Source organism: Bos indicus, chromosome 8 (genome assembly GCF_029378745.1).
Source record: "Bos indicus isolate NIAB-ARS_2022 breed Sahiwal x Tharparkar chromosome 8, NIAB-ARS_B.indTharparkar_mat_pri_1.0, whole genome shotgun sequence".
Taxonomy (NCBI): Eukaryota; Metazoa; Chordata; class Mammalia; order Artiodactyla; family Bovidae; genus Bos; species Bos indicus.
This window is the reverse complement of record NC_091767.1, coordinates 91298769-91323873: the sequence shown is the minus strand read 5'-3', so window position 1 is coordinate 91323873 and position 25105 is coordinate 91298769. Positions and strand designations below refer to the sequence as shown.

The 25105-nt window shown below is 39.2% G+C and overlaps 1 protein-coding gene across 1 annotated transcript in view; it reads left to right on the top strand.

Annotated features, from left to right (window-relative positions):
* GRIN3A (glutamate ionotropic receptor NMDA type subunit 3A) overlaps window positions 1-25105 on the top strand; it is a 204687-nt gene that overhangs the window by 129446 nt on the left and 50136 nt on the right. The window contains exons 4-5 of the mRNA XM_019966663.2: window positions 1210-1355; window positions 9033-9148. Coding sequence (XP_019822222.1) covers window positions 1210-1355; window positions 9033-9148 — 262 coding nt within the window. The remainder of the gene's footprint in view (window positions 1-1209; window positions 1356-9032; window positions 9149-25105) is intronic.

Genomic DNA, 25105 nt, shown 5'->3' with positions numbered 1-25105 from the left:
CCTTCATTGGCAGGCAGATTCTTTACCACTACACCACCTGGGAAGCCCTTAAAGTAACTATATACATATTTAACTCTGATCAGACCATACAAGAGCCTTTTCTCCATTTGTCATATGAGCATTTGCTTTGTTTTATTAAATATGCTTTACAAACATGATTTATACATTAGATAACGTTCTATAAGGATGTGACAAATAATTTAACTATTGCCATATTGTTAGACCCTTTTCTGTGTGTCAAAACTAATTAATCTTCAAATATAAATTGTTTATTACCAAATTCAGTAATTTCTTAATCTGTAGGTGTGTAAACAACTTGAAAAAAAGAAAAAAAAAAACCCAGGTTGATTCTTTTCTTTGAAATAACTCTAGATCCTGTATTAATACTTCTGTACAACTTCCATGAATTATACTGTCTCATGTACTGTATCTTTAATAGTGACAGAGAGCTTCTGCATGACTCCCAGCGCACTGCCTCTCCTCACTGTGAGGTCTTGCATGCTGGAGAACTATGACATTATTGGATCTTGTCCTGCTAGCCGCCTCCTCTGTTGCTCCTAACTGTCTTACATACCATTCCATTTTAGAAAATATACAACATGACTCAGCATTGGATAACAGAGTTATCTAAGGGAAAGAGATCATTTCATAATTACACCAAAAATAAATTCAATGAACTTCAAATATACTACAGCCTAAAGACTAATGAACATAAAAGAGGTGAATTCATGGTTTGGGGTCATGTATATTTTGATCTAAGGTTGCAGGATTTTAACTTAGCATTTGTGTAGTTCTAATCAAGGAAGGGCACAATCTTTAATTTATTATCTTAACTTTATGCTTTGCCTAATAAGCAATTTATAATATTACCAAGGTTGATTTCATATGTCATTTTATAATTTCTAAAGAATTCCGACAGGCTCTCAATATAAAGAAGAAAGCTGTTTTATATTTTCTATTTGTTGTTTTCATCTGTTTGCTTCTGGAGAGAGAATAGTTACTTATGTGAGGATAGAACATTTATTTATGTGAAAGCTGGTATGAAAGAGCATGTACCTATGTTGGTACATGGAAATTTATGTCTATGACTGTGTGTGTTTGAAAAATGCAAGGTCGTTATCAGACTCTAAAGAATGATAGGAAAAGAAAATTTTGAAAACAACTCTAGGAATAATTTATATTCAAGACATTTCTTTTTCTGCCTCGTAGCTACATCATCCCTCTCAAGGCTTCCGTTTTGGAACTGTCCGGGAGAGCAGTGCTGAAGACTATGTGAGGCAAAGCTTCCCAGAGATGCATGAGTATATGAGAAGGTACAATGTACCAGCCACCCTGGATGGAGTGGCGTATCTAAAGTGAGTGTCAACCTCTTCAGTCCAAAAAGTTCTCAATGAAAAAGAAGTCTTGCTACTGATGTAATGTTTGTTGGTTTTTTTCTTTTTAATGTTATCTAAATATACCCATTGTGTGTTCCATAATACCTCACACCATATGAGATCCAGGAGACAGTATGGAATAAATGTGCATTTAATTATGTGACCTAGTTTTCTAGGTACCTCCACAGTCCCAAGCTGGCAGTAGCTTTGATCAAAGTGCCAGTAGGGTCAGTAGTGTAGCAGATGGTGGAGGAAGTAAACGTTGGCTTGACATCACTTGGGAAAATAATGGTGCTGAAATGATCAAACACTCAGGGAATGTGGCCAGAGGATAAAGTGTCCCAAAGCAACCCTTTCCTTCACAGTGAATCTCTAGGCCTGTGGACTGTCTCCTCTTGCCACAAGGAAGTGGGATTTATCTTAGAGATACCCTGTAGAAAAGAAATAAGATAAAAGGCAATGATTCCCATGCCTGCATCCTTTTCATCAGAATTTATGAGAAGCAATCAAGAGCAATCACATTGCCATGGCAGATTATCAGAGCTATAATTCAGGGAAGCTAAATGCAAAGGAGGATGGTGCATTTCTGGGTCTGCTCAACTAGTCTGCCTGGGAGAAGGGGATGAATGGCTCCTGATAAGCGCCACAGCATGCAAGCAAGCAGTCCTCCCCCTCCTGCCTGATGGTCTCGGGACAATAACATACATTCAAACTCCAATCCCTACAATCATGTAGTACCAGAAAACTGGTTTCTCTATCATCAAACACAATTATCTCCCCAATGACAGCAGAACTAGGCACCTCAAATTCTTTTTTAAGAAAGAAGGGAAGCAAATAATTTTATGGGACATAAGGGCTCTGTATTTCTCAAAAACTCTAGTAATCAGCCCTGAAAACAATTTTATGGACTAAACTAGAGTCTAGAAAGGAAACTTTGTGTTCTCAGATTTGCACAGGTATATATAGTGTGAAACACTATGAAATGGCACTTTCCATCTGTAAGAACTTTAAAACATTAGAGTCACTCTCTGACACAGAGTTTAGTGCTCCTTTGCACCCCAACAACTCCTCTTTATCCTCTCCATCAGAGAAATCCATGGCTGAGAAAAAGAATAAGATGTCAGGAAGAAAGCAATGGCTCCCCACTTTATAGTAATGGGTGATAAATTCAGCCCTTCTGGCAGTGTGAAAGGCTGAGAAAAGCCCCTGCTGCAGTGGAGCAATTCCACTCTACTCTGGATATTCATTTGTTCTGGAGGATTTACCTCCAAGGCCCCAGAGCTCAGTTGGCCATACTCTAGCTGGAGAGAAGAAATTGTTAGGAAAACAGGCACAGATGAAGGAGCTGAGACCCAAAAGAATCAACTTGTCCATGGAAATACAGCTAGCAAGTGGCAGTCAGGACCAGAACCATGACTTTGGAATGTAGCCACTGCTGCAGGCTAGCCTGAGAACTATAACTGGAAAGCCGGTCCTTGATATTCAAGGTACAGTCCACATTCCAGCAACATCCATGTAGCAGGTAGCACCTGGGAGCATATGAGAAATGAAGATTCTCAGGTCCCATCACAGAATCTGCATTTTTAACAAGCTCCCCAGGTGAGTTACAGATTGAGGTAACTTTGGAACAAAGGTTATCATTAATGCCCTCTGCCTTCTTCCCTCTGAGCTTCTCTCCCCACTTTTGGCCCATATACAGCCTATGCTACTATTCACTACTCCAAAAAACCAAGGTCCCCAAGTTACCCTCTGACATACGAGTGCCATGACCTACAGGGCACTACCCCTGGAGTCATCTGTAAAGAGAGGTTCCTATGTTAAAGCTGCCCCTCCCCTCTCCCATCAGATTCCCTGAGCTTCATCCTAACTCACTTCAGTTCAGTTCAGTTCAGTCACTCAGTCGTGTCTGACTCTGCAACCCCGTGAATCGCAGCACGCCAGACCTCCCTGTCCATCACCAACTCCTGGAGTTCACCCAAACTCACATCCATCGAGTCGGTGATGCCATTCAGCCATCTCATCCTCTGTCGGCCCCTTCTCCTCCTGCCCCCAATCCCTCCCAGCATCAGAGTCTTTTCCAAGAGTCAACTCTTCGCATGAGGTGGCCAAAGTACTGGAGTTTCAGCTTTAGCATCATTCCTTCCAAAGAACACCCAGGGCTGATCTCTTTTAGAATGGACTGGTTGGATCTCCTTGCAGTCCAAGGGACTCTCAGGACTCTGAGCAAAAACAAGACCAGGAGCTGACTGTGGCTCAGATCATGAGTTCCTTATTGCCAAATTCAGACTGACTCACTTAGGACCCTACTTTTTGAAGTGACAGTATTCCAATAAATGAATCCCTATTAAAGTAATAATTACTTTACTTTTATATGTTTATATATAACTAGTTTTGTGGTATATGTGTTATGAAATGAATGTTCAAAAAGACAGCATGATTTTATAGTGGGAGAAACAACTGTAGGCCCTGACAACTGTAAGGATGACTCAGCCAGTCTAGAAGCTCCTTATACCAGGATCAAACCCTGCCTCTTCCTCACCAGTGACTCAGGGCCCCATGGGAGTCTGTGAGCTAATTGCTTCTTGCCTTCCTATGTAATAGAGACCTGCCATAGATAACTTCACTTTGCAATTCAAAATCATGAGGAGTTATTTAGGGAAACCACTCAGATGGACCACAGGAATTACTTGTTAGAAAACTGAGCCCTAACTTTTTATAATCTTATTGCTGCCACAAATATTTACAGAGCATTAGTAAATGGTAACTTGGTCCTGTGTAGCTCACAAGGTACATTTTGGTACTGTGAGAATAAAGCTTTCATTAAAGAAATACCTTTCAGCTTGATTTTTATTTTACTGCCAGGATTCCATTACGGTTTCTGATCCTCAGCTTCCAGGATACAATTCATATACCAAGCCCTTTATGGATCTTCCCGCAGCTCTGAAGCTGAGAGATGTTTTTCATTTTGGTTGAAGTTAAACATAATAAAAAAAGATTTATGAGTATGGCCCTGCCCATCAGAACAAGACCCAGTTTCCCCTTCAGTCAGTCTCTCCCATCAGGAAGCTTCCATAAGCCTCTTATCCTTCTTCATCAGAGGGCAGATAGACCGAAAACCACAATCACAGAAAACTAACTAATCTGATTACATGGACCACAGCCTTGTCTAACTCCATGAAACTATGAGCCATGCCATATAGGGCCATCCAAGATGGACAGGTCATGGGGGAGAGTTCTGACAAAATGTGTTCCACTGGAGAAGGATAAGGCAAACCACATCAGTATTCTTGCCTTGAGAACCCCATGAACAGTATGAAAAGGTAAAAAGATAGGACACTGAAAGATGAACTCCCCAGGTCAATAGGTGCCCAATATGCTACTGGAGATCAATGGAGAAATAACTCCAGAAAGGATGAAGAGATGGAGCCAAAGCAAAAACAACACCCAGGTGTGGATGTGCCTGGTGATGGAAGTAAAGTCCAATGCTGTAAAGAGCAATATTTCATAGGAAACAGGAATGTTAGGTCCATGAATCAAGGTAAATTGGAGTGGTCAGACAGGAGATGGCAAGAGTGACCATCGACATTTTAGGAATGAGTGAACTAAAATGGACTGGATTGGGTGAATTTAACTCAGATGACCATTATATCTAATACTGTTGGCAAGAATCCCTTATAAGAAATGGAGTAGCCATCATAGTCAACAAAAGAGTCTGAAATGCAGTACTTGGATGCGATCTCAAAAATGAGAGAATGATCTCTGTTCATTTCCAAGGCAAAACATTCAATATCACAGTAACCCAAAACTAATCCCTGACCAGTAATGCTGAAGAAGCTGGAGTTGAACAGTTTTATGAAGACCTACAAGACCTTCTGGAACTAACACCCCCAAAAACTGTCCTTTTTGTTACAGGGAACTGGAATGCAAAAGTAGAAAGTCAAGAGATACCTAGAGTAACAGGAAAATTTGGCCTTGGAGTACAGAATGAAGCAGGGCAAAGGCTAATAGAGCTTTGCCATAAGAACACACTGGTCATAGCAAACACCCTCTTCCAGAAACACAAGAGATGACTCTACACATGGACATCACCAGATGATCAATACTGAAATCAGATGGGTTATATTCTTTGCAGCCAAAGATGGAGAAGCTCTATACAGTCAGCAAAAACAAGACCAGGAGCTGACCAATGGATCAGATCATGAACTCCTTATTGCCAAGTTCAGACTTAAATTGAAGAAAGTAGGGAAAACTACTAGACCATTCAGATATGACCTAAATCAAATCCCTTAAAGTTATACAGTGGAAGTGAGAAATAGATTCAAGGGATTAGATCTGATAGAGTACCTGAAGAACTATGGATGAAGGTTCGTGACATTGTACAGGAAGCAGTGATCAAGACCATCCCCAAGAAAAAAAAGCAAAAAGGCAAAATGGTTGTCTGAGGAGAACTTACAAATAGCTGTGAAAAGAAGAGAAGTGAAAGCCAAAGGAGAAAAGGAAAAATGTACACATTTGAATGCAGAGTTCCAAAGAAATAGCAAGGAGAGAAAAGAAAGCCTTCCTCAGTGACCAGTGCAAAGAAACAGGAAAACAATAGAATGGGAAAGACTAGAGATCTCTTCAAGAAAATTAGAGATACCAAGGGAACATTTCATGCAAAGATGGGCACAATAAAGGACAGAAATGAAATGGACCTAACAGAAGCAGAAGATATTAAGAATTGGTGGCAAGAATACACAGAAGAACTATACAAAAAAGATCTTCATGACCCAGATAATCATGACGGTGTGATCACTGGACTAAAGCCAGATATCCTGGAATGTGAAGTCAAGTGGACCTTAGGAAGCATCACTATGAACAAAGCTAATGGAGGTGATGGAATTCCAGTTGGTCTATTATAAATCTTAAAAGATCATGCTGTCAAAGTACTGCACTCAGTATGCCAGCAAATTTGGAAAACTCAGCAGTGGCCACAGGACTGGAAAAGGGCAGTTTTCATTCCAATCCCTAAGAAAAGTAGTGCCAAAGAATGCTCAAACTACCGCACAATTGCACTCATCTCACACACTAGCAAAGTAATGCTCAAAATTCTCCAAGCCAGGCTTCAACAGTACACGAACCATGAATTTCCAGATGTTCAAGCTGGATTTAGAAAAGGCAGAGGAACGAGATATCAAACTGCCAACATCCACTGGATTATTGAGAAAGCAAGAGAGTTCCGGAAAAAGATCTATTTCTGCTTTATTGCCTAGGCCAAAGCCTTTGACTGTGTGGATCACCACAAGCTGTGGAAAATTCTTCAAGAAATGGCAATACCAGACCATTTGACCTGCCTCTTGAGAAATCTATATGCAGGTCAAGAAGCAACAGATAGAACTGGACATGATACAACAGACTGGTTCCAAATTGGGAAAGTAGTAGGTGAAGGCTGTATATTGTCACCCGGCTTATTTAACTTCTATGCAGAGTACATCATGAGAAATGCTGGACTAGAAGAAGCACAAGCTGGAATCAAGATTGCAGGGAGAAATATCAATAACCTCAGATATGCAGATGACTCCACCCTTAGGACAGAAAGTGAAGAGTAACTAAAAAGCCTCTTGATGAAAGTGAAAGTGGAGAGTGAAAAAGTTGGCTTAAAGCTCAACATTCAGAAAACGAAGATCATGGCATCTGGTCCCATCACTTCATGGCAAATAGATGGGGAAACAGTGGAAACAGTGTCACGCTTTATTTTGGGGGGCTCCAAAATCACTGCCAATGGTGACTGCAGCCATGAAATTAAAAGATGCTTACTCCTTGGAAGGAAAGTTATGACCAACCTAGATAGCATATTCAAAAGCAGAGACATTACTTTGCCAACAAAGGTCTGTCTAGTTAAGGCTATGGTTTTTCCAGTGGTCATGTATGGATGTGAGAGTTGGACTGTGAAGAAAGCTGAGCACCAAAGAATTGATGCTTTTGAACTGTGGTGTTGGAGAAGACTCTTGAGAGTCCCTTGGACTGCAAGGAGATCCAGCCAGTCCATTCTAAAGGAGATCAGCCCTGGGATTTCTTTGGAAGGAATGATGCTAAAGCTGAAACTCCAATACTTTGGCCACCTCATGTGAAGAGTTGACTCATTGGAAAAGACTCTGATGCTGGGAGGGATTGAGAGCAGGAGGAGAAGGGGCCGACAGAGGATGAGATGGCTGGATGGCATCACTGACTCAATGGACGTGAGTTTGAGTGAACTCCAGGAGTTGGTGATGGACAGGGAGGCCTGGCGTGCTGCGATTCATGGGGTCGCAGTTGGACATGACTGAGCCACTGAACTACATTTTTTGAGATAGCTGAAAACAAAGAGTCATTTGCATACACCTTAAACAGTTCCCCGAGAAACTCATTCTCCCTTGCCTCCTTTGTAAGTGGAACTCAACTGGTGCTGACCACCTTCCTGGGGACGATTTCTGTGCCTATGTTAAAAAATGGGGGAGAATACAAAAAGGATGCACAAAGCGTCTGTTGCTATCTTGAGCCCAGCCCACAGCCAATTCACTGATACAGTCAGAAATACTTGCCTTTAAATGATTTTTGCCTGAACTGTCTCCTGGGATGGAAGTGAAACGTGAATCTCTGGAGTTATATTAATAAATCAGACCACAGAGACCTGATTTACATATGCTTCCTATTCCATTTATTAAACACCGGCTATGGACTTTAAAGAGACCTCAACTCTTTTTTCCCCAAGAGTGCTGGATCTGTTATTTGCACTTCTTTATTATGTACTCCCAAGTGTGAAATAATGCCTGACCTCTGGAGAATATGATAGTGATCACGACAGAAAGAATGAAGAATTTTCACATACTGATTAATGAGATTGCCTAGCTCCAACACTTACTGGCTTGTGAACTGGATCAACTTATTTCAACTCTCTGTACCTTCAATTCCTTCATTTATTAAAATAGGATACTACCACCCACTTCAAGTGAAAATGAAAGTGATAGTTGTTCAGTCATGTCCGACTCTTTGCAACCCCATGGACATGGGATTTCCCAAGCAAGAATACTGGAGTGGGTTGTAATTTCCTTCTCCAGGGGACCTTCCCAACTCAGGGATCGAACCTGGGTCTCTTGCATTACAGGCAGATTCTTTACCATCTGAGGCACCAGGGAAGCCCACCTCCCTCTTCATAGTCATTATAAAGGGTATGGAGAACAATAAATATAATGCCTACACCAAGAAGTCATTTGGAGGACTTCATTCGGTGGTCCAGTGGTTAAGACTCTGCACTTCCACTACAGGGAGAGTTTGATCCCTGGTTGGGGAACTGAGATCCTACATGTAGCATGACCAAAAAAAAAGGTCATTCAGTTAATGTATGAGAAATGAACATTGACTATTTACCTTTGCACTCAATTCAGGGTCACTCTGGTTTTGTTGTTCAATTTAACCCCTGGAAAGATGTCATGCTCTCTGTTAAGAGTGTCTGTTTCCCCTAGTCTGTTCTCTGCAGGTCAGTGAGATGTCACCAAGGCAGGACCAGCAGCTGCCTAGCTTGGACTGCCCTTACTGTCCAGATTTCTGCTCCCTAAACAAAAGCTAGCTGTCAGACTTAGTGTTTCCTGTCTATTAATAAATCATTTTTCACTTTTCTTCTTTTGGTCTTAAACATAGGAATGATCCAGAGAAACTAGATGCCTTCATCATGGACAAAGCCCTTCTGGATTACGAAGTGTCAGTAGATGCTGACTGCAAACTTCTAACTGTGGGGAAGCCATTTGCCATAGAAGGTATTAATCAATCATTCTTGATGCACTTTTACTCGGGATGTGCTGTTTGCCAACCTAGCAAGTCACAAATGCCAGTGTCAGAGGCAAAGAGCTATTCATTTTCCCTTGTTTTCATTTTCAGCTCATAAGTACTCAGCTATTAAGTTGCTGAAGTTAGGTATTTATTTTCTACCTACTCCACCAACATATTTTTATCCAATTGTTAGAAAAACAACAACCAAAATATCATTGTTATCCAAATGGCGTTGCTTCAGATATCTGGGAGTGTTGACACTGTAGTAAACAGGGAGTCCAGTTTTAATTTAATCTGTATTTTCTAATGGCCAAATCCTATAATGAATCTGATACTAAAACTAGAATGATTGTGTTACAACTAAAAGGACCCCAGTGATGATTTAATGCAAGCTGCTTAGTTTTATCCATGAGAAAGTTCAGAGACAATATATTACTTTCTCATAATCACACAATTAGATGATAATACTTAAATTAGAATACAAATCTCATAGTCCTTAAATAAATGTTTCCACTAGTTGAAAAATAAGTAGAAAAAATCAACCTCTGTAATTTAGTAACCTCTAAGTGTCCTAAACAAAACTTTGTTTGGGACCTCAGATTTGTCTTTCTCCCCACTGGCAGCAAATTTTTGCTTTCAACTTGGTCAGACAATCAATCAAACTTCAGGACCAAAGAAAGATTGCATTGTCAGTAGCTCCTTTCATTCTGGACAATAGTTGATATATGGAGCAGATAGTTTGAACCAGCAAATTTCACATCTCCAAGTCCCAGCTTCCCTCCTCTGACAGTACATACTGGCTCCCAGAACACTCATACTCACTTGTCAGAAAGCATTTTGACTAGAAATAATCCCATGGGGATGCTCAAGTCCTGTTTCCAGGAAACTATACTTTCCTGTATGTTAACTAGTATATCAAGGCTATTCAGATTCCAGTTCCCCAACTGACTACAGTTGGTCTCTGTCTCTCCTAAACACATCAGCAGTTTTTGGGTTTTTTTTTCTATCTTCATTTTTGTGATGAATGAGAATGTAACAGCTGTTTCTTTGAGCCTTCTCCTGAGAGAAATCAACCCCCTTTCCAGGCAAAGTGACCTCCACCTTAGCCTGGAATAGAACACAGAAAGAGAGACATTTAGTGATAGGGGTCTTCTGTTGAGACAACAGTGACAGAGACACAATTGTGTAGCAGGGCAAAAAAAGAGAAACCAAAGAAAAACTAGAAAACTAAAAGAACATTGATTATATAACCACATTTCAATGTAACAATGGAAAATTTCCCATTTGTGTGGCATCTGGGTAAATGGAAAGGATGTTATTTCCTTTTTCTATCCTAGATACACTGGGTAATTGAAGTCCCTTTTGCCATTAGCAGCTGTTAACAATGAATCATTTGTAGTGGGTGAAAGAATGAGGGATTCTTGTTTTCCACCTTTGTTTTCAGGGGGCAACTCTATCTTGTCAAAAGGCAGTGGTGAAATGGCTTGTTTGCCTCTGCCGGACCCCAGTGCCAGATGCCACACAATTAATTCCCCACTGGTTCCCTGTTTACATTTCCATCTGTGCTCGTGAGACTTGGTGTCTTACAGTCTCCATCATCTCCAGACACCACATTGTTTTCCAAGGGAATAAATACAAAATGGTGCAGGGAAACACTCTCTCTGCAAGACAGCAGAAAGACTATAGACTTGAATACAGAGAATATTCTCATCATTGTTGGTTTATTCTTTAAAAAGCCACTGCTGGTTTATTCTGGGTGACGAAATTTTAATTCAATACAGCCTCTGTGAACAAGTTTACAACCTAAAAGCAGAACTTGGTAAAACACAAAGTAAGGACACTTATAAGTTACAGAAAGTAATGTGATAGAGATACTAATAAAGCTCTTGACTGTGACTGTAAAGAAAAAGTTAATCTAATAGGTTTTAATGGAATATTTCCCTCTTCATGAAATTTTTAAAAAAATATTATATGCTTTTCATTAACAACATTTAGGTTTTTTGAATTTATGAAACTGTGTACTTTATTATTAATTAATTAGACTTTACAGGCATAAAATATCACAAAAGCAGTTTATCAACAATTTTTACCTGATTAGCTTACAGGAATGTTCCATATGTCTGTATTCTCTCACAGGATCTAGTACAATGCAAGGCATATAACAGTTATGTAATAAATGATTTAATACCCTATTATATAACTCACTAGGTTGTATTTGACTAAATACCTAATCACTTCCTTATGTAGGTAATCAAAAGTACCCTGAAAAGTCTGCATATACTTTCCAAAGTGTTTAAATAATTTTTGGAACTTAGGAGGGAAAATGGAATCCATTGATTCCTTCATGCTGAAGGTACATTCACTCTCTGTTCAGTTCAGTCGCTCAGTCATGTCCGACTCTTTGTGACCCCACAGACTGCAGCATGCCAGGCCTCCCTGTCCATCACCAACTCCCAGAGTTTACACAAACTCATGCCCATTGAGTCAGTGATGCCATCACTCTCTGTAGTAATGACATTATATCAACTCAGTGTGACTACTAAATACCCTTCCCAACTTCACCATTCTGCATTTATTTAACACCTAAAGGTCAATGGCATATAATTGCTGATAGTAGTCTCTTATGATCCTTTGTATTTGTGTGTTGTCTGCTGTGATCTCTCCATTTTCATTTCTAATTTTATTGATTTGATTTTTCTCCCTCTGTTTCTTGATGAGTCTGGCAAACCAATACAATATTGTAAAGTAAAAAAATAATAATAATAATAATAAATTTTTTTAATAAAAAAAGGTCAATGGGCAGCAAATGAGAGACAACAGTCCACATTGACTTTGAAACCATTCCGTGAGTCTTCAGTGCAGCAAACCAAAATTATTAAAAATTCAAGAACATGTGGAAAGTCTCTGGCCTTATTAAAAACTATATACCAGGGACGCAAAGATATATTGTGTGCTCTGAAAAAAGAAAGTATTGAGATAATTGAATACATGTCCCAAATTTATGCATTGGAGTAAACCGACAGTAAAGGTCAAATGAGAAGAAAGAGTAATGGAACTGCACAGTAATGATTTGTGACCTTTCTGCCAAAGACCTTTGCCTGTTTTTGAGTTTATTCTTTTACTTGCTTTCCACTAATTATTTAGTACAGAGCTTGAAGCACTAGCTCTGGAGTCTTGAGTGCTTAGGTTAGAATAGAGTTGCTGTTCCCAAATAACTGTTAGTTGGGCAAGTCACAATCTGTTCTTCAGCTTCCTCATCTGCATAATGGGTTTGTGAATAGTACATCTAGGACAGAGTTGCTGTGATGATTAAGTAAAATAATACGTGTAAAGCATGTTCAAGCGCATAGTAAAAGTGACAGTGAGAGTGTTAATGGCTCATAGTGTCCGACTCCTTGTGACCCCTTGGACTGTAGCCCACCAGCCTTCTCGTCCATAGAATTTTCAAGGCAAGAATACTAGAGTGGGTTGCAATTTCCTTCTCCAAAGGATTTTCCTGACTCAGGGATCAAGCCCGGTTCTCCTGTATTGCAGATAGATTCTTTTCCATCTGAGCCACCAGGCTATTATTCAGTATATTGAATTAAAAGATTGAGACCAATTTACTATAAAATTATCCCAAGATAGATAGCCTTCATATATCTCAGCTTCTTCCACACACTCTATCTCCACTTTGATGTGCTGAGGATAAGGGAAACCCATTTTTAAAGTCTCCTTTAAGTTTAAAACTATTCCAAAATATGCTTAACCATTGCCCTGGAGTAGCTAATTATTGTATTCCTAGGACAGACTGTAAAACTGAATTGATCTTTCTTCCAGAGGTGTTTTTAACACTAAGATCTTATTTTCAAAATATCTATTTTCCAACCACATTTCAGGAAGGTTTTTGTAGTCTATGAATTTCTAACTATACACTTGCTAGCCAAAATATATTTCTACCACTCTTTGCTTAGTAAAGCTGATTTATCCACGGGTAAATATCAGAATTCTATTCTGAAAATTGTTCTTTTGGGCTATTAAGCTGTATCCTATTTCCAGGGTGCCTGAAGCCTTCATCTCTAGGGTTGAAGGATTCCGTTTTGCTTCATCCATCAACCACAAAATAGTCAGCCTCATCTTCATTGCAAAGCCAAATTTCTAATGATAATGAAAGCAAATCAGGCTGCTAAGTTGAGTCAGCAACTTAAAGATAAGAATTCTTTGACCAATGAACACAATCAAATTTGAAAAATAGCTGACAAAGAGGACAGAAATAAAATCTTCAAGGTTTTACTATTTTATGTTTCTGAATAAAATTGATTTTTATGTCTTTTAACACATACCTCTTCTAATTGCCACATAACTATTTTTCCTGTTTTTCCCCATATTCCATATGCATAGTTGTTTTAATTAGCTAATAATAATTGTTATTAATGCCAATAATAATTAAAATATTAATATTTAATATATGTATTAAAATGGAAATTTTTAAAGAATGTAATCTATTTTTAGCAGTCAATTACATATTAACCTTAACATGATAAAGTAGAGTGCTTTAATGTTATTTCCTATGTAGCAATTTTTTCTAAATGTATCTGCAATTTCAACATAACATTTTCCCTTAAGGTAATTTTTATACTTCTGTTGTAATGCCAAAATTCTATTCTTAAAATATGCAAATCTGGTCCCATCACTTCATGGGAAATAGATGGGGAAACAATGGAAACAGTGTCAGACTTTATTTTTCTGGGCTCCAAAATCACTACAGATGGTGATTGCAGTCATGAAATTAAAAGACGCTTACTCCTTGGAAGGAAAGTTATGACCAACCTAGATAGCATATTGAAAAGCAGAGACATTACTTTGCCAACAAAGGTCCATCTAGTCAAGGCTATGGTTTTTCCTGTGGTCATGTATGGATGTGAGAGTTGGACTGTGAAGAAGGCTGAGTGCCGAAGAATTGACGCTTTTGAACTGTGGTGTTGGAGAAGACTCTTGAGAGTCCCTTGGACTGCAAGGAGATCCAACCAGTCCATTCTGAAGGAGATCAGCCCTGGGATTTCTTTGGAAGGAATGGTGCTAAAGCTGAAACTCCAGTACTTTGGCCACCTCATGCGAAGAGTTGACTCATTGGAAAAGACTCTGATGCTGGGAGGGATTGGGGGCAGGAGGAGAAGGGGACAACAGAGGATGACATGGCTTGATCGCATCACTGACTCGATGGACATGAGTCTCAGTCAACTCTGGGAGTTGGTGATGAACAGGGAGGCCTGGCGTGCTGCGATTCATGGGGCCGCAAAGAGTCGGACACAACTGAGCGACTGATCTGATCTGATCTGATATCATAACTATTAATTTTAGATTTTTAAACTTTCATAAAGATTCTTCTTAAAGATTTCTTAAAGTTAAAAAATTTTTAAACTTTCTTTGCATCCATGGGGTTTCAAAGAGTTGGACACAACTGAGCAACCAACACTACACTACACTGCAAACTCTATAGCACTTGGCTGAGTGTCTGAGACAGAATAGCATTCAACCTCTATTTGTGAAAGTGATGAATAGGTGTCCAATAAATAGCTATCAAGTGAAAAACAAAAATAATTCTGCAATGATTACATTAACTTGGACTGGAATTACTGACTTTAAGAGGATTTTTAGGAGAAGCAATATAGTCAGGAAGGATCCTTGGTAGTTAATTTCCTCATTTATGTACAATCACATACCAGTTGGAGCTGTACTTATGCTGTATTTACACAATTTACAAAAAGTTTATGACAAAATCTGTCCATCAATAACATGTATATTTGTATCTTCTGAATTCAAACCACCAGTTCACACTGAAGATATCAAAGAGGAAATAAAAAAAATGAAAACAAAGCAAAAGCACAATGGCCCAAAACCTATGGGATACAGCAAAAGTAGTTCTAAGATGAAAGTTTATAGCAATACACTCTTACCTCACGAAAAATCTCAAGTAAACAATCTAACCTTATATCTGAAACAACTAGAGGAAGAAGAACAAACAAATCACCAGTTATATGATTGTAGGTTTTTACTGTATTGCCTTGCTTGGGGATTTTATATCAATATGATTGTAGTGATAGGGGCTGTTTGAAGGGGAGGAATATGTCAAATATTCCTTTGCCTTGGTCTCATGCTATAATGGATACATTGGAAGAAGCACTGGTTTTTATACTCAAGCAGACCCAATTTCAAATGCTAGCTTTGCCAACTGTGATCTATGTGACATTAGGCCATTTATTTGCTCAGTCTTTAAGTCTCTACTCCTTGGAAGAAAAGCTATGACCAACCTAGACAGCATATTAAAAAGCAGACACATTACTTTGCCAACAAAGGTCCATCTAGTCAAAGCTATGGTTTTTCCAGTAGTCATGTATGGATAAGTGAGTTGGACTATAAAGAAAGCTGAGCACCAAAGAATTGATGCTTTTGAACTGTGGTGTTGCAGAAGACTCTTAAGAGTCCCTTGGACTACAAGAGGATCCAACCAGTCAATCTTAAAGGAAATCAGCCCTAAATATTCATTAGAAGGACTGATGCTGAAGCTGAAACTCCAATACTTTGGCCACCTGATGTGAAGAACTGACTCATTGGAAAAGACCCTGATGCTGGGAAAGATTGAGGGCAGGAGGAGAAGGGGACAACAGAGGATGAGATGGTTGGATGGCATCACCGACTCAATGGAGATGAGTTTAAGCAAGCTCCAGAAGTTGGTGATGGACAAGGAAGCCTGGATTGCTGCAGTCCATGGGGTTGCAGAGTCAGACACGACTGAGTGACTGACCTGAACTAAGTAATACATATCCTGCATGGGTGGTATCTGGCACACATTAGGGCTCAGTATGTTCAGGTTCTCATTATTAGAACCCCAGAAGGATTTAACTGACCTGTATGCCACAATCTAGTATGCAATCTTAGACTATTACAAGATCTATAAACTGGAGTAAGGCATGTAAAAAGTCCATTACTGAGCAGTACTTGGCAAATAGTAAGCCCTCTATAGTATTAGAAATTGTTGTTGTTGTTGTTGTTAAAAGTTATTGCCTCAGGAGGAAAAAATACAAATTATTCAGCAAACCTGGCCTAATTATTCTGACCACACTCACCAGATAGTTTCAAGTCCTTACTTGTTTGTATAAGTCTCTGTCCTTCTCCCACAAGCTGGTACAACCTTAGATGTCTCAGTTGTAATGAATAATCATTATGCAGTACATTGTTTAGCATCTGCCTCCCTAAGAGGATACACGCCATGACAGCAGGGACTATATTTACCTTACTTACTGCTAAATCCCAACCACTTAACACAGTGCCTATTCACTCAGTAAATATTCATTGAATGGATGAATGAGTGAATGAATAAATGTGTGAATGTCAGTGAATATTATTATACACATGACTAGTATTGTGCCTGACATGCAAATAGGTACTGAGTGAATGTCTGTGCAACTGAATTGTCAATAGCATTCATTATAATAAACATTTCTAAAGAAACTTTGTTACTTCCTTATAGTTACCTATTACTTTAAAAAAAAAAATGGTATTTAATGATAACATCAGCTGAAGAACAGACTGCCCGGGTAAAGTCTTTTATTGTCAGTCTTGCCTTTCAAACCAGAACTACTAGGCACAAAATAGGCACTCAAAATAGGTCTTTGAATGGAAAATTCTAATCATGCTCTTGACATTGTCATCATTTCCTTGACTCTCCATTGTTAAGGAACAAACAAAAATTACCAAGGGGAAAAAACATACAGCTCTTTAAAATGCAAAATTTTTTCTGTATTATTTATTTCTTCTCTTTTATTAGTTATACACAAATGTCAAGCCTCATATATTTTTTTAAAAAGGACTTGTGTAATCAGAGGAGGAGACGGACTAGTGAACACATGGCCTTGACTTTCCTTCAGTGAATTACATGACCAGAGCCCAGAAAGAGAAGCTCAATTCACCTATGCCTGGACTCTCATGTGCTAAGATCACAAAACCTGAGCCATGACCAGAAAAGCTGCACCAAAGATTTCCCGAGTGAAATGACACAATGTGCCCAGAGACCTGAGTCACTGCCCTGTCCTGAGCTGGAGGTGGACTCCTCACCCCAGGAAGACCAGCCCTGTTTGACTGCTGCCTTCCTAGGTGGTCCCTAAAAAGCCTAACACTGTTACCAGGAGCAACAGAGATCAAGCCCTGAGCCTTTAGAGTGGCCTTCCAAGACCCTAGACTACCAGAGAACTAACCCTGCTGCTACTGCTACTGCTGCTAAGTCACTTCAATCGTGTCTGACTCTATGCGGCCCCATAGACAGCAGCCCACCAGGCTCCGCCATCTCTGGGATTCTCCAGGCAAGAACACTGGAGTGGGTTGTCATTTCCTCCTCCAATGCATGAAAGTGAAAAGTGAAAGTGAAATCACTCAGTCATGTCCAACTCTTCACGACCCCATGGACTGCAGCCCACCAGGCTCCTCTGTCCATGGGATTTTCCAGGCAAACGTACTGGAGTGGGTTGCCCTAGGGAGTATCAAATAGTGAGAGCTCACACAAAGGAAACCACTTGAATACAAGATCCAACATCACCCAACCACCAGTAACACCCTGTGCAGGACTCCTCATCTAAACAACAAACAAAACAAAAATACAAAGCCAATCATCATCAGACAGGATTACCACCTCACTCAGCTTGCCCACCAGAGGAAAAACAAACAAACAGAAACTCAGCACAAATCTCACTGTAGATGAAGCTTACACAAAACACTGGACCAACCTTAGGAGGGAAAAAACCAAAAGGAAGAAAGAATTCAACCTTCTTCAAGGAAAGAATTCAACTTTCCTTGGAGCCTGGGAAAAGGAGACCTCAAAAACAATAAGGTAAAAGAAAAAAAATAATGAAAAGGCAGAGAAATAGTACACAAATGAAGAAACAAACTAGAAACACAAAGTTCAAATAAATGAAGAGGAAATAGGCAAACTACATGAAAAGGAATTCATAAAAATGATAGTAAAGATTATCAAAAACCTTGAAAACAAAATGGAGAAAATATAAGAATCAATTAACAAAGACTTAGAAGAATTAAAGAATAAACATACAGAGACAAACAACACAATTACTGAAATTAAAAATACTCTAGAAGGAATCAATTGCAGAACATCGGAAGCAGAACAAATCAGTGAGTTGGAAGCAGAACGAATCAGTGAGCTGGAAGATAAAATGGTGGAAATAACTTCTGAAGAGCAGATAAAGTAAAAAGAATGAAAGGAACTGAAGACAGCCCCAGAGACATCTGGGACAATATCAAAAGCATCAACATTCGAATTATAGGGGTCCCAGAAGAAGAAGAGAAAAAAAAAAGGGTATGAGAAAATTTTTGAAGAGATTATAGTTGAAAATTTCCCCATTATAGAAAAGGAAATGGTCAATCAAGTCCAAGAGGCACAGAGAGTCCCATACAGGATAAACACAAAAAGAAGCACTCCAAGATACATACTAATCAAACTAAAAAGACTAAACACAATGAAAGAATACTAGAAGCAGAAAGGGAAAAGCAACAAGTAAGATACAAGGGAAACCCCATACGCTTAACAGCTGATCTTTCAGCAGAAACTCTGCAGGCCAGAAGGGAATGGCAGGATATATTTAAAGTACTGAAAGGGAAAAATCTACAACCAAGATTACTGTAACCAGCAAGGATCTCATTCAAAATTGATGGAGAAACAAAAAACTTTTCAGAAAAGCAAAAGTTAAGAGAATTCAGTACTATCAAACCAGCTTTACAGCAAATGTTAAAGGGATTTATATAGTCAAGAAATACAAGAGAAGAAAAAAGATCTACAAAACCAACCCCAAAAATTAAGAAAATGGCAAAAGGAACATATATATCAATAGTGATAGTGAAGTCGCTCAGTCGTGTCCGACTCTTTGCAACCCCATGGACAGTAGCCAACCAAGCTTCTCCGTCCATGGGATTTTCCAGGCAAGAATACTGGAGTGGGTTGCCATTTCCTTCTCCAGGGGATCTTCCCGACCCACGGATCGAACCTGGGTCTCCTGCATTGTAGTCAGACGCTTTACTGTCTGAGCCACGAGAGAAGGCCATATATATATCAATAATTACTTTAAATGTAAATGGATTAAATGCTCCAACGAAAAGACACAGACTGGCTGAATGGATACAAAACAAGACCCATATATATGCTGTCTACAAGAAACCCACTTCAGGCCTCAAGACACATACAGACTGAAAGTGAGAGGATGGAAAAATATATTCCATGCAAATGGGAAGCAAAAGAAAGCTGGAGTAGTAGTCCTCATATCTGACAAAATAGACCTTAAAATTAGGAAAATTACGAGAGATAAGGAAGGACACTACATAATGATCAAGGGATCAATCCAAGAGGAAGACATACAATTGGAAATATCTATGCACCCAACATAGAAGCACTTCAGTACATAAGACAAACACTAACAGACATAAAAGCAGAAATTGACAGTAACACAATAATGGTAGGAGACTTAAACACCTCACTCACACCAATGGACGATCATCAAAATACAAAATTAATAAGGAAATCAAGTCTTAAATGATACACTAGATGAGATGGATCTCATTGATAACTTCGAGACATTCCATCCAAAAGCAGAAGAATATACCTTCTTCTCAAGTGCACATGGAACATTCTCCAGGATAGATCACATCTTGGGTCACAAGTGAAACCTCAGTAAATTTAAGAAAATTGAAATTGTATCAAGCATCATCTTCTCCAACCACAATGCTATGAGACTAGATATCAATTACAAGAAAAAAAAAAAAAAACTGTAAGAAACACAAACACATGGAGATTAAGCAATCTGTTTCTAAATAACCAACAGGTTACTGAAGAAATAAAAAATTTCTAGAAACAAATGACAATGAAAACACCACAACTCAAAACCTATGGGAAGCAGCAAAAGCAGTTCTAAGAGAGAAGTTTATAGCAATACAATCTTACCTCAAGAAACAAGAAAAACATTGAATAGACAACCTAACTTTACACCTAAAGAAAGAAAGAAAGAAAGAAAGAAAGAGAAGTCGCTCAGTCGTGTCTGACTCTTAGCGACCCCATGGACTGCAGCCCACCAGGCTCCTCCATCCATGGGAACAAAATAAAATAAAAAAATTAGTAGAAGGAAAGAAATCATAAAGATCTGAGCAGAAATAAATGAAAAAGAAATAAAAGAAACAATAGTAAAGATTAATAAAACTAGAAGCTGGTTCTTTGAGAAGATTAACAAAATTGACAAACCGTTAGCCAGACTCATTAAGAAGATAAGAGAGAAGAATCAAATCAACAAAATTAGAAATGAAAAAGGAGAGGTTCCAACAGACAATGCACAAATACAAAGGATTATAAAAGATATTATGAACAACTATATGGCAATAAAATAGATAACCTGGAAGAAATGGAGAGATTCTTAGAAAAGTTCAATCTTCCAAGACTGAACCAGGAAGAAATAAAAATTATGAGAAACCCAATTACAAGCACTAAAATGGAAGCTGTGATCAAAAATCCCCCAAAAAACAAAAGCCCAGGACCAGATGGCTTCACGGGAGAAGTCTATCAAACACTTGCTGCTGCTAAGTCACTTCAGTCGTGTCCAATTCCGTGCAACCCCATAGACAGCAGCCCACCAGGCTCCCCCTTCCCTGGGATTCTCCAGGCAAGAACACTGGAGTGGGTTGCCATTTCCTTCTCCAATGCATGAAAGTGAAGTCACTCAGTTGTGTCCGACTCTTCGCGACCCCATGGACTGCAGCCTACCAGGCTCCTCCATCCATGGGATTTTCCAGGCAAGAGTACTGGAGTGGGGTACCATTGCCTTCTCTGATCAAATGTTTAGAGAAGAGCTAATGCCTATCCTTCTAAAACTCTTTCAAAAACTTGCAGAGGAAGGAACACTTCCAAATTCATTCTATGAGGCCACCATTACCCTGATACCAAAACCAGACAAAACAACACAAAAAAGGAAACTACAGGCCAATACATGCAAAAATACTCAAAAATGTTTAGCAAACAGAATTCAGCAACACATCAAAAAGCTCATACACCATGCTCAAGTAGGACTTATTCTAGGAATGCAAGGATTCTTCAATATATACACAAATCAATCAATGTGATACACCATATTAACAAATTGAAAGATAAAAATCATTTGATCATCTCAATAGATGCAGAAAGAGCCTTTGAAAAAATTCAGTACCCATTTATTAAAACTCTTCAAAAACTGGGCCTAGAAGTAACCTAACTCAACATAGTAAAGGCCATATATGAAGCTGAAACTCCAATACTTTGGCCACCTCATGCAAAGAGTTGACTCATTGGAAAAGACCCTGATGCTGGGAGGGATCAGGGGCAAGAGGAGAAGGGGACAACAGAGGATGAGATGGCTGGATGGCATCACCGACTCGATGGACATGGGTCTGAGTGAACTCCAGGAGTTAGTGATGGACAGGGAGGCCTGGCGTGCTGCAATTCATGGGGTTGCAAAGAGTTGGACACGACTGAGTGACTGAACTGAACTGAACAGAAAATATTATTCTCAATGGTGAAAAACTGAAAACATTCCCCCTAAGATCAGGAACAAGACAAGGTTGTCCGCTTTCAACACTATTATCCAACATAGTTCTGGAAGTCCTAGCTTCATCAATCAGAGAAGAAAAAGAAATAAAAGGAATCCAGATTGGAAAAGAAGAAGTAAAGCTCTCACTGTTTGCAGATGACATAATACTGAACATCAGTTCAGTTCAGTTCAGTTCAGTCGCTCAGTCGTGTCCAACTCTTTGCGACCCCATGAACCGCAGCATGCCAGGCCTCCCTGTCCATCACCAACTGCCAGAGTCTACCCAAACCCATGTCCATTGAGTCGGTGATGCCATCCAACCATTTCACCCTCTGTCATCCCCTTCTCCGCCTGCCCTAAATCTTTCCTAGCATCAGGGTCTTTTCAAATGAGTCAGATCTCCTCATCAGGTGGCCAAAGTATTGGAGTTTCAGCTTCAGCATCAGTCCTTCCAATGAACACCTAGGACTGATCTCCTTTAGAATGGACTGGTTGGATCTCCTTGCAGTCCAAGGGACTCTCAAGAGTCTTCTGCAACACCACAGTTCAAAAGCATCAATTCTTCAGTGCTCAGCTTTCTTCACAGTCCAACTCTCACATCCATACATGACCACTGGAAAAACCATAGCTTTGACTAGACGGACCTTTGCTGGCAAAGTAATATCTCTGCTTTTTAATATGCTGTCTAGGTTGGTCATAACTTTCCTTCCAAGGAGTAAGCGTCTTTTAATTTTCATGGCTGCAATCACCATTTGCAGTGATTTTGAAGCCCCCCACCCCCCCCAAAAAAAAATAAAGTCAGCCACTGTTTCCCCATCTATTTGCCATGAAGTGATGGGACCAGATGCCATGATCTTCGTTTTCTGAATGTTGAGTTTTAAGCCAACTTTTTCACTCTCCTCTTTCACTTTCATCAAGAGGCTCTTTAGTTCTTCTTCCCTTTCTGCCATAAGGGTGGTATCATCTGCTTATCTGAGGTTATTGATATTTCTCCTGGCAATCTTGATTCCAGCTTGTGTTTCTTCCAGCCCAGCATTTCTCATGATGTACTCTGCATATAAGTTAAGTAAGCAGGGTAACAATATACAGCCTTGATGTACTCCTTTTCCTATTTGGAACCAGTTTGTTGTTCCATGTCCAGTTCTAACTGTTGCTTCCTGACCTGCATACAGGTTTCTCAAGAGGCAGATCAGGTGGTCTGGTATTCATAGAAAACCCTAAGGATACTCTCAGAAAATTACTAGAGCTAATCAGTGAATTTAGCAAAGTTGCAGGATACAAAATCAGTACACAAAAATCACTTGCATTTCTATGTACTAACAATGAATAATCAGAAAGAGAAATTAAGGAATCAATCCCATTCACCATTGAAACAAAAATAATTAAATATCTAGGAATAAACTTACCTAAGGAGACAAAAGAACTGTACACAGAAAATTATAAGACATTGATTAAAGAAATCAAAGATGACATAAACAGATAAAGAGATGTTCCATGTTCCTGAGTAGGAAGAATCAATATTGTGAAAATGACTGTAGTACCAAAGGCAATCTGCAGATTTAATGCGATCCCTATCAAATTACCAAGGCATTTTTCACAGAACTAGAACAAAAAATTTCACAATTCATATATAAACACAAAAGACCTCAAATAGCCAAGACAGTCTTGAGAAAGAAGAATGGAGCTGGAGGAATCAACCTTCCTGATTTCAGATTATACTACAAAGCTACAGTCATTAAGACAGTATGGTACTAGCACAAAAACAGAAATATAGACCAATGGAACAAGATAGAAAGCCCAGAAATAAACCCATGCACCTATGGGTACCTTAATTTTGACAAAGGAGGCAAGAATATACAATGGGGCAAAGACAGCTTCTTCCATAAATGGTGCTGGGAAAACTGGACAGATACATGTAAAAGAATGAAATTAGAACACTTCCTAACACCATACTCAAAGATAAACTCAAAATGGATTAAAGACCTAAATGTAAGACCAGAACCTATAAAACTCTTAGAGGAAAACATAGGCAGAACACTCGATGACATAAATCAAAGCAAGATCCTCTATGATTCTCATCCTAGAATAATGGAAATAAAAACAAAAGTAAACAAGTGGGACCTGATAAAATTTAAAAGTTTTTTCACAGCAAAGGAAACTACAAGCAATGTGAAAAGACATCCCTCAGAATGGGGGGAAATAATATCAAATGAAACAACTGACAAAGGATTAATTTCCAAAATATACAAGCAGCTCATACAACTCAATACCAGAAAAACAAACCACCCAGTCAAAAAGTAGGGAAAAGAGCTAAACAGACATTTCTCCAAAGAAGACATACAATTGGCTAACAAACACATGAAGTTCAACATCGCTCATTATTAGAGAAATGCAAATCAAAACTACAATGAGATATCACCTCACACCAGTTGGAATGGCCCTCATCAAAAAGTCTACAAACAATAAATGCTGGAGAGGGTGTGAAGAAAAGGGAAAGCTCTTGCACTGTTGCTGGGAATGTAAACTGATCCAGCCACTATGGAAGACGGTATGGAGATTCCCCAAAAAACTAACACAATGAGGAGATTCCTCAAAACCACCATATGACCCAGCAATCCCACTCCTAGACATATACCCTGAGGACACCAAAATTGAAAGAGACACAAGTATCTCTTTGTTCATTTCAGCACTATTTACAATAGCTAGAATATGGAAGCAGCCTAGATGTCCAAGGACAGATGAATGAATAAAGAAGTTGTGGTACATATACACAATGGAATATTACTCAGCCATAAAAAAGAATGCATTTGAGTCAGTTCTGATGAGGTGGATGAACCTAGAACCTATTATAGAGAGTGGAATAAGTCAGAAAGAGAAAGATAAATATTTTTATTCTAACACATAAATACAGAATCTAGAAAAATGGTACTAAAGAATTTATTTACAGGGCAACAATGGAGAGACATAGAGAATAGACTTATGGACATAGGGAGAGGGGAGGAGAGAGTGAGATATATGGAAAGAGTAACATGGGAGCTTACATTACCATATGTAAAATAGATAGCCAACAGGAATTTGTTGTATGGCTCAGGAAACTCAAACAGGGGCTCTGTATCAGCATGGAGGGGTGGGATGGGGAGGGATATGGGAGGGAGTTTCAAAAGGGAGGGGATATATGTATACCTATGGCTAATTCGGAGAAGGCAATGGCATCCCACTCCAGTACTCTTGCCTGGAAAATCCCATGGATGGAGAGCCTGGTAGGCTGCAGTCCATGGGGTCGCTAAGAGTCGGACACGACTGAGTGACTTCACTTTCATGCATTGGAGAAGGAAATGGCAACCCACTCCAGTG